The sequence below is a fragment of the Hyperoodon ampullatus genome (assembly GCF_949752795.1).
Source record: "Hyperoodon ampullatus genome assembly, chromosome: 2".
In the NCBI taxonomy this organism is placed as follows: domain Eukaryota; kingdom Metazoa; phylum Chordata; class Mammalia; order Artiodactyla; family Ziphiidae; genus Hyperoodon; species Hyperoodon ampullatus.
The window spans coordinates 49,131,541-49,144,078 of record NC_136915.1 but is presented as its reverse complement, the minus strand read 5'-3'; the positions used below and the strand labels follow the sequence as shown (position 1 = coordinate 49,144,078).

At 43.6% G+C, this 12,538-nt stretch overlaps 1 protein-coding gene across 2 annotated transcripts in view; it reads right to left on the bottom strand.

Moving 5' to 3' along the window:
- The window catches only part of C8A (complement C8 alpha chain), a gene marked incomplete at both ends in the record, with an annotated part of 67,556 nt that overhangs the window by 32,254 nt on the left and 22,764 nt on the right, over nt 1-12,538 (bottom strand). For both annotated transcript variants that reach the window (XM_079725590.1, XM_079725591.1), the window contains 4 exons: nt 1,443-1,643; nt 4,053-4,242; nt 9,513-9,660; nt 10,645-10,789. In XM_079725590.1, the coding sequence (XP_079581716.1) occupies nt 1,443-1,643; nt 4,053-4,242; nt 9,513-9,660; nt 10,645-10,789 (684 nt within the window). The remainder of the gene's footprint in view (nt 1-1,442; nt 1,644-4,052; nt 4,243-9,512; nt 9,661-10,644; nt 10,790-12,538) is intronic.

Genomic DNA, 12,538 nt, shown 5'->3' with positions numbered 1-12,538 from the left:
TCAAGAAAAGCAGGATCCACAGGACCAGGGTGAGGTTGGATTGGTTTAAGAGGAAGGGGGTCATGTACGAGCCTTACTTGCAGGGAATGTAAACCTTGATCCAAAGTGATAGTGAAAGTTGGAAGAAGCCACCTGCTTTTAGAAAAGTCCACATGAATCTGTGACAGTCAGATCTCAGAACAGTACTTTCCCTTCAGATCAGTAGCTTATTCGTGGCAAAGCTCCAGAATGTAATTTATATATATATATATGTATATATTTATTTATTTATTTATTTTTAATTTTTATTTTTGGTTGCATTGGGTCTTTGTTGCTGTGCATGGGCTTTCTCTAGTTGCAGTGAGCGGGGATTACTCTTCCTTGAGGTGTGGGGCTTCTCATTGCGGTGGGTTCTCTTGTTGTGGAGCACGGGCTCTAGGCATGCGGGCTTCAGTAGTTGTGGCACACAGGCTCAGTAGATGTGGCTCATGCGCTCTAGAGCGCAGGCTCAATAGTTGTGGCGCCCGGGCTTAGTTGCCCTGCGGCATGTGGGATCTTCCCAGACCAGGGCTCGAACCCGTGACCCCTGCATTGGCAGGTGGGCTCCCAACCACTGCACCACCAGGGAAGCCCTGTAATTTATATTTGTTGAGGAAGTTAATTTTTATAACTGTATTTTCATCATCCAAAATAATGTTTTGAGCCCTAACTAAATCCCCAGTTCTGGTATCAATGTCTTGAGGCTTTTGGTAAATTTCTGATCAATTCAGTGAGCATTTCTCCAGCTCCTGATTACCTCTCCATCCTCATCACTCCCTCCTTTCCCTTCCCACCTGTGCTTCAGCCAGCGGAAGTCCTTTCAATCCCACATTTATGTGAGGCAGTCTCTCATCTCCAGGCCTTTGCACATGCTGTTTCCCAGACCTAGAACAGCCTTCTGTTAACTTCTGCCCCCTTTCATCTGGACAACTGGTACTAGTCTTTAGATCTCAGTTTAGACAGACTTCCTAACTTCCTCAAGGATGCATTGTCTGACCTCTCAGGATAATAGGCAGTTAATGGTAAATGTTTGATGAAGAAATGAAAGATTCATTAAGCAGGCCAGCCCTCCAATCTGTTTGGAAAAGCCGGGCTTGCTTTAGAATTCTTCCAAGTCTGGTTTAGAGGGCTTGGCTGTTTCTCTTTAAGGCATTACCATTCTAAGTATTTCCCTCTGTGCTCCAGGTAACCATGAAAAACGATGGGGAAAGTGATAAGAGTACTAGTCTTATCGTGCAATTTTATTCCCTTTGTGATGATTCTGTGTGGTAAAGTGTAAGAAGAAAAACAAACATGATTACTACATGTAATTACACAAGCAAATGAAGGTTCAATTACTACTGTACTTTTCAATGCAGTTAAGGTAATACGTGTTCAGCATAGATTATGGAATACTGTGTGACACGGACATTATGTTTTAATACCTTCTGATTATACTTGCTTAACTTATTCAAGAACGAACTGTCTCGTGACCCAGATACACCTGCGGTCGCAGTAAATGGGCCGCCTGCAGGGCCCACACCAATGATCACTCCAGCCGACATAGACTTGTCATTTTTTACTTTAGTAAAAAGGTCATTTGCATCATCGTAGGACTCTGAGGAGATTGTAGTATCTGCCAGGGCCTGAAAAGCATCACATAGATGTTAGCCTTGTGCACTAGCATTATATTCCAATTCATACTTAATATTTAAATCTTTGCTTTGTAAAATATCCAAAGTTTCAGATTATTATAAATAATTCCTTTAAAAGGCTATTCCAAATTGATACTAAAATACAGAAAATTCAGCAGTGCTTAGTATTTAGTGGTACTGCTAAAATATTTATTTAAACACACACACACACACACGATTCTGATAAAATGCTATATTGTTCTGAGTGTGTATTTCTTTCCAGCGGGCTTATCCTTCTTGAACAGATGGTTGCTTGGCTCTGCAGTGGAGAGATACAGAAAGCCAAGCCTAGGCGTGGACCTGGGAGGAAAGGGGCAAAGGCATGCAGGTGGTGATAGTTCTAAGCAGAGGTATGCTTAGGGACCACCCACAAGTGTTTGGTCATTTCATTCCAGGATTGCGTTCCTCTGCTAGCTTGACCTGAGGCGTGGTCTAGTGAGCCAAGGAAATGAGGGTTAGGAGCCCATGAGAGGTTTGCTCTGTAATCACGAGAGCATGTGTTGAGATGGAGGCTCCATCAGTTTGGGTCCTGAGTGTCTGTGATGATGAGAGTTTCTTTTCCACCTCAGGAAGGATGAGTAGAATAAGTAGGGCATCGCTGCTTTAAAGCTCTGAGATTTCAGAATCCTTTTTGCCACAGCATAACCTAGTCTGTCTTGCCTGACACGTAGGCCCTAGACTGTCCTCCAGTTTAGAAAAATGGTATTGTCTATGTCTTCCAGCTCGTAGACAGAGCCTCATGGCAGAGGTGGAAGTGGAGTGGGGAGAGCCAATTTCTTTTGTTTAAACTGTAGTTGACTTACAATATTGTGTTAGTTTCAGGTATACAGCTTCAGATTCTTTTCTATTATAGGTTATTACTAAGTATTGAATATAGTTCCCTGTGCTATACAGTAAATTCTTGTTTATTTATTTTATATATAGTAGTGTGTATCTGTTAATCCCATACTCCTGATTTATCCCTCCCCGCGCTCTTTCCCCTTTGGTAGCCCTAAGTTTGTTTTCTATGTCTGTGAGTCTGTTTCTGTTTTGTAAATAAGTTGATTGGTATTATTTTTTTAGGTTCCACATGTAAGTGATATCATATAGTATTTGTCTTTCTCTGTCTGGCTGACTTCACTTAGTACAATAATCTCCAGGTCCATCCATGTTGCTACAAATGACAACATTTCATTCTTTTTTATGGCTGAACAACATTCCTTTGTATATATACAACACATCTTCTTTATGATGGGCATCTAGGTTGCTTCCATGTCTTGGCTATTGTGAATAGTGAAAGCCAATTTCTTAAAAACAGACTCAATAAGCCTGGCCTTATCCTCTGTCAGTATTTTTCTCTTGAGAAACTTGGGGGAGGGAGGATGTGACTAGATAATTGTTCAGAGTACTGGCATCCTATCATCTCTCTCTATAGATAGAATGTGGATGATACCTAGATAGAATGTGCATAATCTAGCCTCCCTTCTAAAAGATGTATAGCCAGGCTTAGTTCAGATAGATCTGGATTTAAATCTTGTCTGTGCTTACCTACTGGGCTTGGCGCTTTATCCCTCTAAGTCTCTGGGGTTTTTAATATCTAAAATGGGCCAATAATAATATCTGACGCGTCGTCTTATGATGAGGATTCAGTGGGAGAATTTGTGTGAAAATAGAAGAGCTGACACATGGTAAGCCTCCAGTGAGGTTTGCTGTGTCGACGGCTTACCCAGAGGGTGAGGGGTGAAGAAAGGAATGTCCAGGAGCAGGCTCTGGAGCTCGTTGTGAGCTACAGGGTGACCAGGAGACTGCAGAATTTTAAAGATGGGGAGAATCTTAGGGGTCATCAGCAGTTGGCAAGCACTTTTCAATAGCGGAACCCTTTCTTCCAACAAAATCATGGACAGAAAGTCAAGAGATGAAGGTCACCAGTGAGGACCTGCTCCTGGTGAAGCAGGAGCACAGGTCTCAGACCCCCCAGCCTCCTCCTGTCCTGCCCCCACTTTACATCTTAGTAACCTGGGCCCACAGAGGGGCAGTGAGCTGCTCAAGGTCTGATATACGTCTATTCTAATAGAGTCAAAACCTGGAAATAGGTCTTCTGACAAGCAGCCTAGAAAATCAGGCCCCGAATCTATTTTATTGACTTAGGACTGGAGCCAAGATCTATAGCAGTGGCTGGTCCCATTTACAGTATGCGGCTCACTGGCCCTGCCATTGCCTCTTCAGCACTAAGCATGCGTGAGGGCAGGTGCAGTGGAACCTTCAGCCACCAGCAAACCCTACAGCAAATAAGATCTTCCAAAGCAAGGCAGCTATCTCCACCAACAGCTTCCCCTCCCTGCACCCACCCAGTGGCCTGTGAGCACCCCTGTTCAGACTTACCTCAAAGTGGTACTTCAGGAAGTTATAGGGTTTCCGGAAATACTTCTCATCATCTCCATAGTAGAGACGCTCACAGGTGGAGTCGTACCGAAGTTCTCTCCATTCCCCGTTGTATACGGTCTCACACTGGCCCCCATAATACCTGACATCGTATACGCTCTGAGCTTCTTTCTGGGTCAGGAAATTATACCTAAATTGAAAAGGCAAGCAGCTTCTGGGAGAGAGCATTGGAAGAGCAGAGATAGCACAAAATATCCTCTGGACCGTGATGTAGCAGGTGGGCTGAGCAGCATTTCTCAAACTGTGTTCTGTGGAACCCCAGATTTCCTTGAAGTACCTTAAGGGCCACTTTGGGCAACAATGGGAGTCTGAGTGGACTGGGCCTGGGCCCCCAGGTTCCCTTAGAGCAGATCAGCCAGACAACTCCATTCAGCATCTATAACAGTGCTCCCACATGGGAGGCACCTCTAAATATTTGTTGAGTAAATTGAAGAAGAATATGCATGATTATCAAGAGTCCAAGCACAGGAACCAGACAGTCTGGACCCGTTTCCTATCTCTGCCACATCTAGCTGTGTGACCTTGGGCAGATCACTTAACCTCTCTGTGCCTCAGTTTAATCATTGGTAAAAAGCAGCTAATACTACTGCCCTCACAGAGTTAAACAATGAGTTAAAACAAGTAACAGTACTTAGCATATATGAAGTGTTAAATAAATATTGCTGTTATTTTTGTTAGTATGATTTCAGAAAAGGTTTTGCTGCTAAAAAATAGGTTTGAAATATTGGGTGTAGTTCATAGTGCTAAGCTGAGGATCTAATCCTCAGAAAGGCCATAGCGTGGAGGAGGCACAGTGTGGAGGTCAGGGAGACGCCTGCTTAATTTCCAGCTCTGTCATTTACTAGCTGTGTGACTTTGGACACATTCTAGAAACTTCCTGAAGCTCATTTTCCTCATTTGAAAAACAGACATGGTAAAACTACCTCTCCTGGTTTTTGTGAAGTCTAAATGAGAGTATCAGAGTAAAACAGAAGTACAGTTGATAGTAATACTTCTTTTCCCCTAGCCCAATACCTTTCCAGAAATATTTCCCATACTTCCCTCTCTGGGGTATTTCAAATCTATCTGCCCAAGTTCTCTGTTTTAGGTCATGGATGGTTTAACCATATTTAGGTAAAAATCATGTGAAACAGGTGAAAATCTGCTTTAATCTCATACAAAGAGAAAGTTAACCAAACAAAATCATTGAAAGTTGGCTAAGAGTTATAAGACCTAACAATCTAAGCCTCATATGTTGTGGAGAATAAAATGATTGCTTGTCTTTGCCTCTCAAACTCCTACTCAGCCTTTAAGACCCAACTCAAATGTTGCGTCCTCTGTATTGCCTTCTTTGATTATCCTGGACAGACAATTGTCCTTCCTCTGTGTTCCCATGGCATTCAGTGATTGCCTCTGGCATAGTATTTGTCATGTTCATTTATGTCCTCTGTGAAAGGGCACAAAGGCAGATGAACAGGGGAAAAACTGTGAATAAAACCTACTTCAAAGGAATAAATGGATAATTGCAGAGTACCTGGCATATAGTAGAAATTCAATGTAAGTTCACTTCCTTCTTCTCTTCCTTTCTCCATCTCTTTCTTCACATTAGTGGAAGTGATGTAATAATAGCTATGATGAATTGAATACACACTATACCAGACATTTAGCATACATTAACTTTCAATCTCATGACAATTTTGCAAATGCAAAAATTGAAGCTCAGAAAAATTAAGTACCTTGCCTATAGTCATAGCTGGATTTTTTTCCTAGATTTTTTTTGACACTACAATCTGGGTTCTTAGTCTTTACCCTGCAGTTTCTATCTTTCCCCCTGTGGAACATGTTTCTGCCTGTAGCTGATAAATACAGGCCCTCTAATGGGCCAAAGAAAAACTCTAAAGAACAATAAGCCCTAAGATTGTAATGTAACCTCTAACCATAAGTAAAGCCTATATGTATTTTAAAAATGTGATTGCAGAAGCCCCAGTGAAAATAAAGAGAGACATTCTGCTTTTCGGAATTTAGAAATATTCACACATGGGTACAAAATTATGTATGTAAGAATGTTCATTGCAGCACTGTCTATAAGAGAAAAGTGGAAAACAATCTAATTATCTTTCAATAGGAGGTAGTTAAATAAATTATATAGTTATACTATAGGAGAATTGGGAAATTTTATTTTAGTTTTTACAAAGGGCCAGATAGTAAATACTTTAGGCCTCGTAGGCTACGTAGGTTTCTGTTGCAACTACTGAACTCTTCCACTGTAGGGCAGAAGCTGTGTTTCAATAAAACTTTATTTAAAAATAGACAGCAGGCTGAATTTGGTGTTCAGGCCATAGTCTGCTGACACCTGTTAAGGAACACTATGCTGCCTAGAAAAAGACAATAGAAGATATGGGAGGAAAATCTTCAAAATATATTATTAAGTGAAAAAAGCAAGTTATGGACAATATGTACAGTCTGATCACATTTATGTAAAATACACTTATGTCTATAATGCACAATATACCTGATAGGCATACCTTCCATACAGTGTATGTTGTCAATGCATTTTTACATGATTGCAAAATCATGTAACAGGGGTCAGCTCTAGGGAGGGAAGAGAGAGAGGGTGAGTGGGTGGGACCAGGTGAGGGATAGTGAAAGAAGAATTTCAGTTTTTACCTCAAATAGGCATTACTTCTGTAACAATAAATAAAAATTAAAAACTGGGAAATGCCTAAATTAGAAAAAATAAGATATCAGGAAAGTCCTCTGAGATCTTGAGATGAATGAAGAAACCACCATAATGTCAGCTGCTGGGAGTGGAGGTGGGCCCATTCTACTGGTTTCAGTGTTAGGTGTGGCAAAGCACACGAATCAGCAAGTACATTTGAAATCTCCTGATTGAATCATGTGAGAGCAGGGTCATGGTCTGTGATATTTTTGTCAATTACGAGGGAATTGTTTTTCAAGTCAAAACCTCAATATTTCATGCTTGTAGTCTGTTTATCCCACAGTCACTTTCAAAATCAACAAGAATCCCCTTTTATTGGTGTTAGAGGCTGAAATATGTTCTCCCAATATTTGTATGTTGAAGTCCTGACTCCCCAAACCTCAGAATTTGACTGTGTTTTGGTGATACGATGCTTAAAGAGGTAATTAAGTTAAAATGAAGTTATTAGGGAGGGCCCTAATCCAGTAGGACTGGTATCCTTCTAAGAAGAGGAAGTTAGGACACAGCCATGTACAGCAGGAAGACCACGTGACGACAAAGGGAGAAGACGTCCATTCACAAGCCAAGGAGAGAGGCCTCGGAAAAAGCAATCTTGCTGAGACCTGCATCTGAGACTTCTAGCCTCCTGAGAAAATAAATTTCTATTGCTTAAGCTACTTAGTTTGTGGCACTTTGTTATGGCAGTCCAAGAAAACTAATATTATTGGTCTAAAAGAAACAGGAATTTGATCATCTTTTCATACGTGTGTGTCTACATGCATTTAGAGGATTCTGTCCTATCTTGTAGGTGGGCTGTGATCTGAAGGCAATTAAACCACAATGAATGAGAGCTGCATTTCACAGCACCCACACCTGCCCCAGAGTGGGCTGCCATGTGGCTGGGTCACTGTGTGATGAGTACTGTCTCTCTCTGTTTCCTCATCTGTAAAGGACCAGTTGGTCATATTGATTTGTTTCACTGCAATCAATACTCAGAGGCTGTTCTGGGGAAAGCTCTGTCATAAGGGCTGAGGAGATGATAAAGATGAATCAGAGCAGCCTCAGCCCTCAAAGAGTTTATATTCAAGTCAGGGGACAAGGCCCAAAGCAAAGTGTCAGGGAACTAACAATACCATGTGTCACTATGAGTGTGGCCCTGTGCTGGATGCTGGAGAAGCAGAAGATGACGAGGATCCCTTAGCCTGGGGAACAGATGTCTCTGCCCTGTTGGATAAGTCCTGGGAGAGTAGCACACACAGGGACGCTGGGAACAGTAGGAGGGGACTAAGCCAGCCTAGACAGTGTTGAGAGGAGGGGAGTGGGTATCAAAAAGACCAGCTAGAGGAGGTGATGCCTAGGTGTCTTAGCTGGGCTGTCATAGCAAAGTACCATACCCAATAAAATAACCAAGTCTGGATGACTCAAAGAATAGACATTTATGTTCTCTCAGTCCTGGAGGCTAGAAGTCTAAGAGAAAGGTGCCCACAGGGTTGGTTTCTGGTGAGGCCTCTCTTCCGGGTTGCAGGTGGCCACCTTCTCGTCATAGCCTCACATGGCCCCTTCTCTGTGAACATGGTGAGAGGTGAGAGAGAGCTCTCTGGTGTCTCTTCCTCTTCTTACAAGGACACCAGTCCTATTGGATTAGGGCCCCACCCGTATGAGCTCATTTGACCTTAATTACCTCTGTAAAGGCCCTATCTCTAAATACGATCATATTGGGGGTTAGGGCTTCAACATACAAGTTTTAGGGGGATACAATTCAGGGCACAACACTAGGTAAAAAGTTAACCAGTTAGGAATACAGGGAAGGACATTCCAGAAAGAAGGAACTAACTTTATGAAGTCAGAAGAAAAGAGTATGATGTGTGCAAGGGACTAAACATGAACATAAGGTGCGCAGTGAAGTAAAGTTAGAATTGAGGCTGATTGGATCTCAACAGATAAAGAAACTGGCCTGAGAGGTATAAGCCAGCAATGGCAAAGTGGAGGTTCAAGCCCCACCCCATCTCACCCTAAAGCCTTGGTTATATCAGCAACCACAGTGCAAAGCAGAGTAAGAACAGGGCTACTGGAAAGTGCACTTGGGCCAGAGAAGTGCTGTCTTTTGGCGATATTGGAAGCCTTCATGGAAGGTGTAGCCTCTTAAAAGGGCCTTGGAAATGGAATTGGGGCAAGAGGAATGAGTAGTAGAGTGGGAAAGGGTGAAAGGAGGACCCTTGGGCAGAGACATAAAGGGGAAAACATGAGCTATGTCCTGTAAAATTCATATGTTGAAACTCTAGCCCCTCATGTGGTGGTATTTGGAGAGAGACCTTTGGGAGGCGCTTAGGTCATGAGAGTGGAGCCCTCATGAATGGCATCAGTGCTCTTATCAAGGAGACCCCATAGAGCTCCCTAGCCCCTTCCACCATGTGAGGGCACAACGAGAAGTCTGCGGCCTGAAAGAACACCCTCACCTGACCAGGCGAACACCCTGATCTCAGACTACCAGCCTCAGAACTGTGAGAAATACATTTCTGTTGTTGATAAGCCACCCAGTGTGTGGTACTTTGTTAGAGCAGCCCAGATGGACTAAGACACTTAGAGGGATGGTGAGGACGGCCTCGCAGGATACACTCCAGAGAGATTCACCCCCCAAAGACCCTCTTCTCTCCCTGAAACTAATACTCATGATTGGAGAGAAATCATGCCCTGCCCCCCACAGCCAGCCGGCAGCGACTCACCCCCAGGTCACCCTCTCTGATCCTGGAATCGGGTCATACTGGCTGCAGTCATCTTCCAAGACCCTGACGTCTTCACAGTTGTCCTCATCAGAGCCATCCAGGCAGTCCTGGTCTCCATTACACACCAGGTGGCGTTTCAGGCAGCGACCTGAGGAGAGCCCGTGGATGCTTCTAGAGTGTCCGGGACTCCTCCCCCTCCCTCATGACCCGCATCCATAGTCACCAAGTCCGTTCCACCTCTGAAATAGCCATTCGATCCTCCCAGTCCTGTTCCATCCTCCTTCCTTCCTCACTGCCTCTGCCCTCCCTCCAGCCTCCATGTCTCTCACCTGTAGCCCCCCAGCTCAGACCCTGCCCCAGGCTTGCTCTTTCTAATTCAGTCTCCACATTGCAGCCCCAGGGATCTTTCTAAAATTCCAGTCTGGCAGTGTCATCCCTTGCTCTGCATCCTTCAGGACCTCCCCATTCCTCTGCTTCCAAATGTCACTGTCTGGCCCCTGGTAACCTACCTGGCCCATCCCCTGCCTCTCTTCCCAAAGCACTTATTCTGGGCTGATTGTGAGTCCCTAAATCTCTGCGTTTTTGCACGTTCTGTCTCCTAGAAAACTCGTTTTCATTTTCTAAGTCTCAGCTCAAGTACCATTTTGAATCCTGCCCTGACTGCCCAAAGCAGATTTAGGCACCCCCTGCCAGAGTCTGTACATTGGACCTTGTACATACGCCCATTACACTGGCTACCACAGGACACTCTCATTGATTCCTTATAGGTCTGTCTCCCAAAGAGACTAGGAGTACTCTGAGATCAGGCACAAGGACTTTTCACCTCTGCATCACCAGCAGGTAGCACATTGTCTGGCCATCATATGCACCCAATCAGCATTTACTCAATGAATGGATGGATGAGTGAATTGTACCTTTTCCAAATCAACGGGTGTTCCAGCAAAGTTGCCTCAAATTTCCTTGGGCTGCTGACTTGGCTTAAAATTCAGCTTCCTGGGTCCCATCCCAAACCCCAGAACAACAACTTCTAGGGGAAGTGCTCAGGAGCCTGCATTCTAACAAGCTCCCGGAGAACTGTTTTGCATATTAAGTTTGACAGGCACAGCTGTTATCCTTCTGAGATGCTACTCACCTGTCTCCTTACACTGGAAATCCTGTCCACACTGTGCTTGCTTCACACAAGCTGTGGGACTGTGACAGCTGGCTTGGTCCCAGACAGTCCCACTGCAGATGGTTCCCCCGAACTTGTTTGGCTGCAGGAGGCTCCGGTATCTGTACTAAATCAGATTTGGAACCAGACACATTCATTGTCTATCAATCAACTGAGATGGGTGCAGGCAGGTCTCAGCTTAACATAAGGAATGACTGTCTAATGATTGAGAGCTTCCTGCAAAGCTGTCCTTTGCGGGGATGAGTGATCATTAATGGCGGTGTTCAAATAGAGGTGGCACTGTCACCAGCTGGAATATTGAGTAGGGCCTCCAAACATCAAATGAGAGGTTTGGGCTAGTTATTTCTAGGGTCTTCCTACTTGCTAGGAAGGACCTCTGTCTCCACCTTCTGAAGCCAGTTAGTACCTATTCATCTTTCAAGAGTCATGGTTTACCTCCTTGGGAACAAACTTCCCTAACTAAGTAATATATTCTCAGTTCCCTATGTACCCTCTCTCCTAGCACTTGTCATATAAGGTTGTGATTGATTGTCCACTTCTTTGTCTACCTTTCTCACTAGTTTAGGAACAATTTGCACATAGGGTTAGGGTCAGCAAAGGGAGGGCCACGTCTTATTTGGCTTCATATACTTGGCACTTGATCTGTGGTCAGTTACATGGTAGTCACCTTTAAAAAGATGTTTATCACTTTTCCTTTGAAGAATTTCTTCTGGTCATGGCATTTCCTCTTTCCTTGTGGCATGTCTCGTATGGTTCAGGTGGGGGTGAAGTCACCCCCTCAGTCACAGGACGTGTGGATGTGAACGAGGCAGGGCAACCACAGTGCCAATCATCTGCCAAGTTGCAATGATTGGTTCATGACTCAACCTTATGGCAATCATAGTCCTCTCTGGGAAGTTTCTTTCAGAACTATTGGAAAAGATAGTTTCTTTTTAGCTGAAGTTGCTGGGAATTGTGGTTATCAAGTGGTCATCTTGCGTACTATAGAAAGAGCCCATCCAACAATTAGAGAGACAAAAAGAGCTCTGAAGACATCGTCTGAGACCCTGTGTCCAGCTCTGACTGCAGATGAATAAATACTTATTGAAGGAAGGAGAGAAAGAATAAAAATGCATACCAGTCTTGGGCTCAATGTTTTTATGACACTGTCTTCTCTAGGGTGTACAGTGTTAGATACTAGCGTATCAGGAAGAAGCTGAACAGTAGGATATTCCAAGAAATTGAAGTTCCATCCCTGTCTTTAAGAAACTTAGAGATGGTTGAGGAGATAAAAAATATAACAATACAAAACATGCTGTATGAAAAGCTTCACATGGAGTGTCAGCACCATATTTTCTGCCGTCTCTTAGCCCACAGGCCTTAGCTTCAAAACTGTTAATAAGTAAATAGGAAGGCAATGATTTGAGAAGTAAGTGAATTGAGTTCCTGACCTGAATCTGTTTATTACTTGCTGTGTAAAGTTATCAGTGCCTGGCACTTTCTGCCTCAGTTTCCAAATCTATAAAATGAGGTGGCTTAGTTGACCTCACTAATCACAATTACTTATGATTCCTTCACCTGTGTCCTATAGTTGAAAGAGCACAGGCATGAGATTAGACCAACTTAGGTCCAAATCCTGGATTCACTTACCAACTGCCCATGAGCAAGTCACTTATCTTTTCTGAGCGACCACTGTCTAGTACGTAAAATAGGTGTGATGACACCTCCCCTCGAAAGGGTTTTATGAGAACTAAGCAAGCGAAGGTCTGAGGACACACCTAGCCCTGTGCCTGGCATATCATTGGTGCTCAATAAATGGAAGTGGTTTCCACATCATTATCAGTGAAGCCTTTTCCAGATGCTTCCAAGGGTGAGT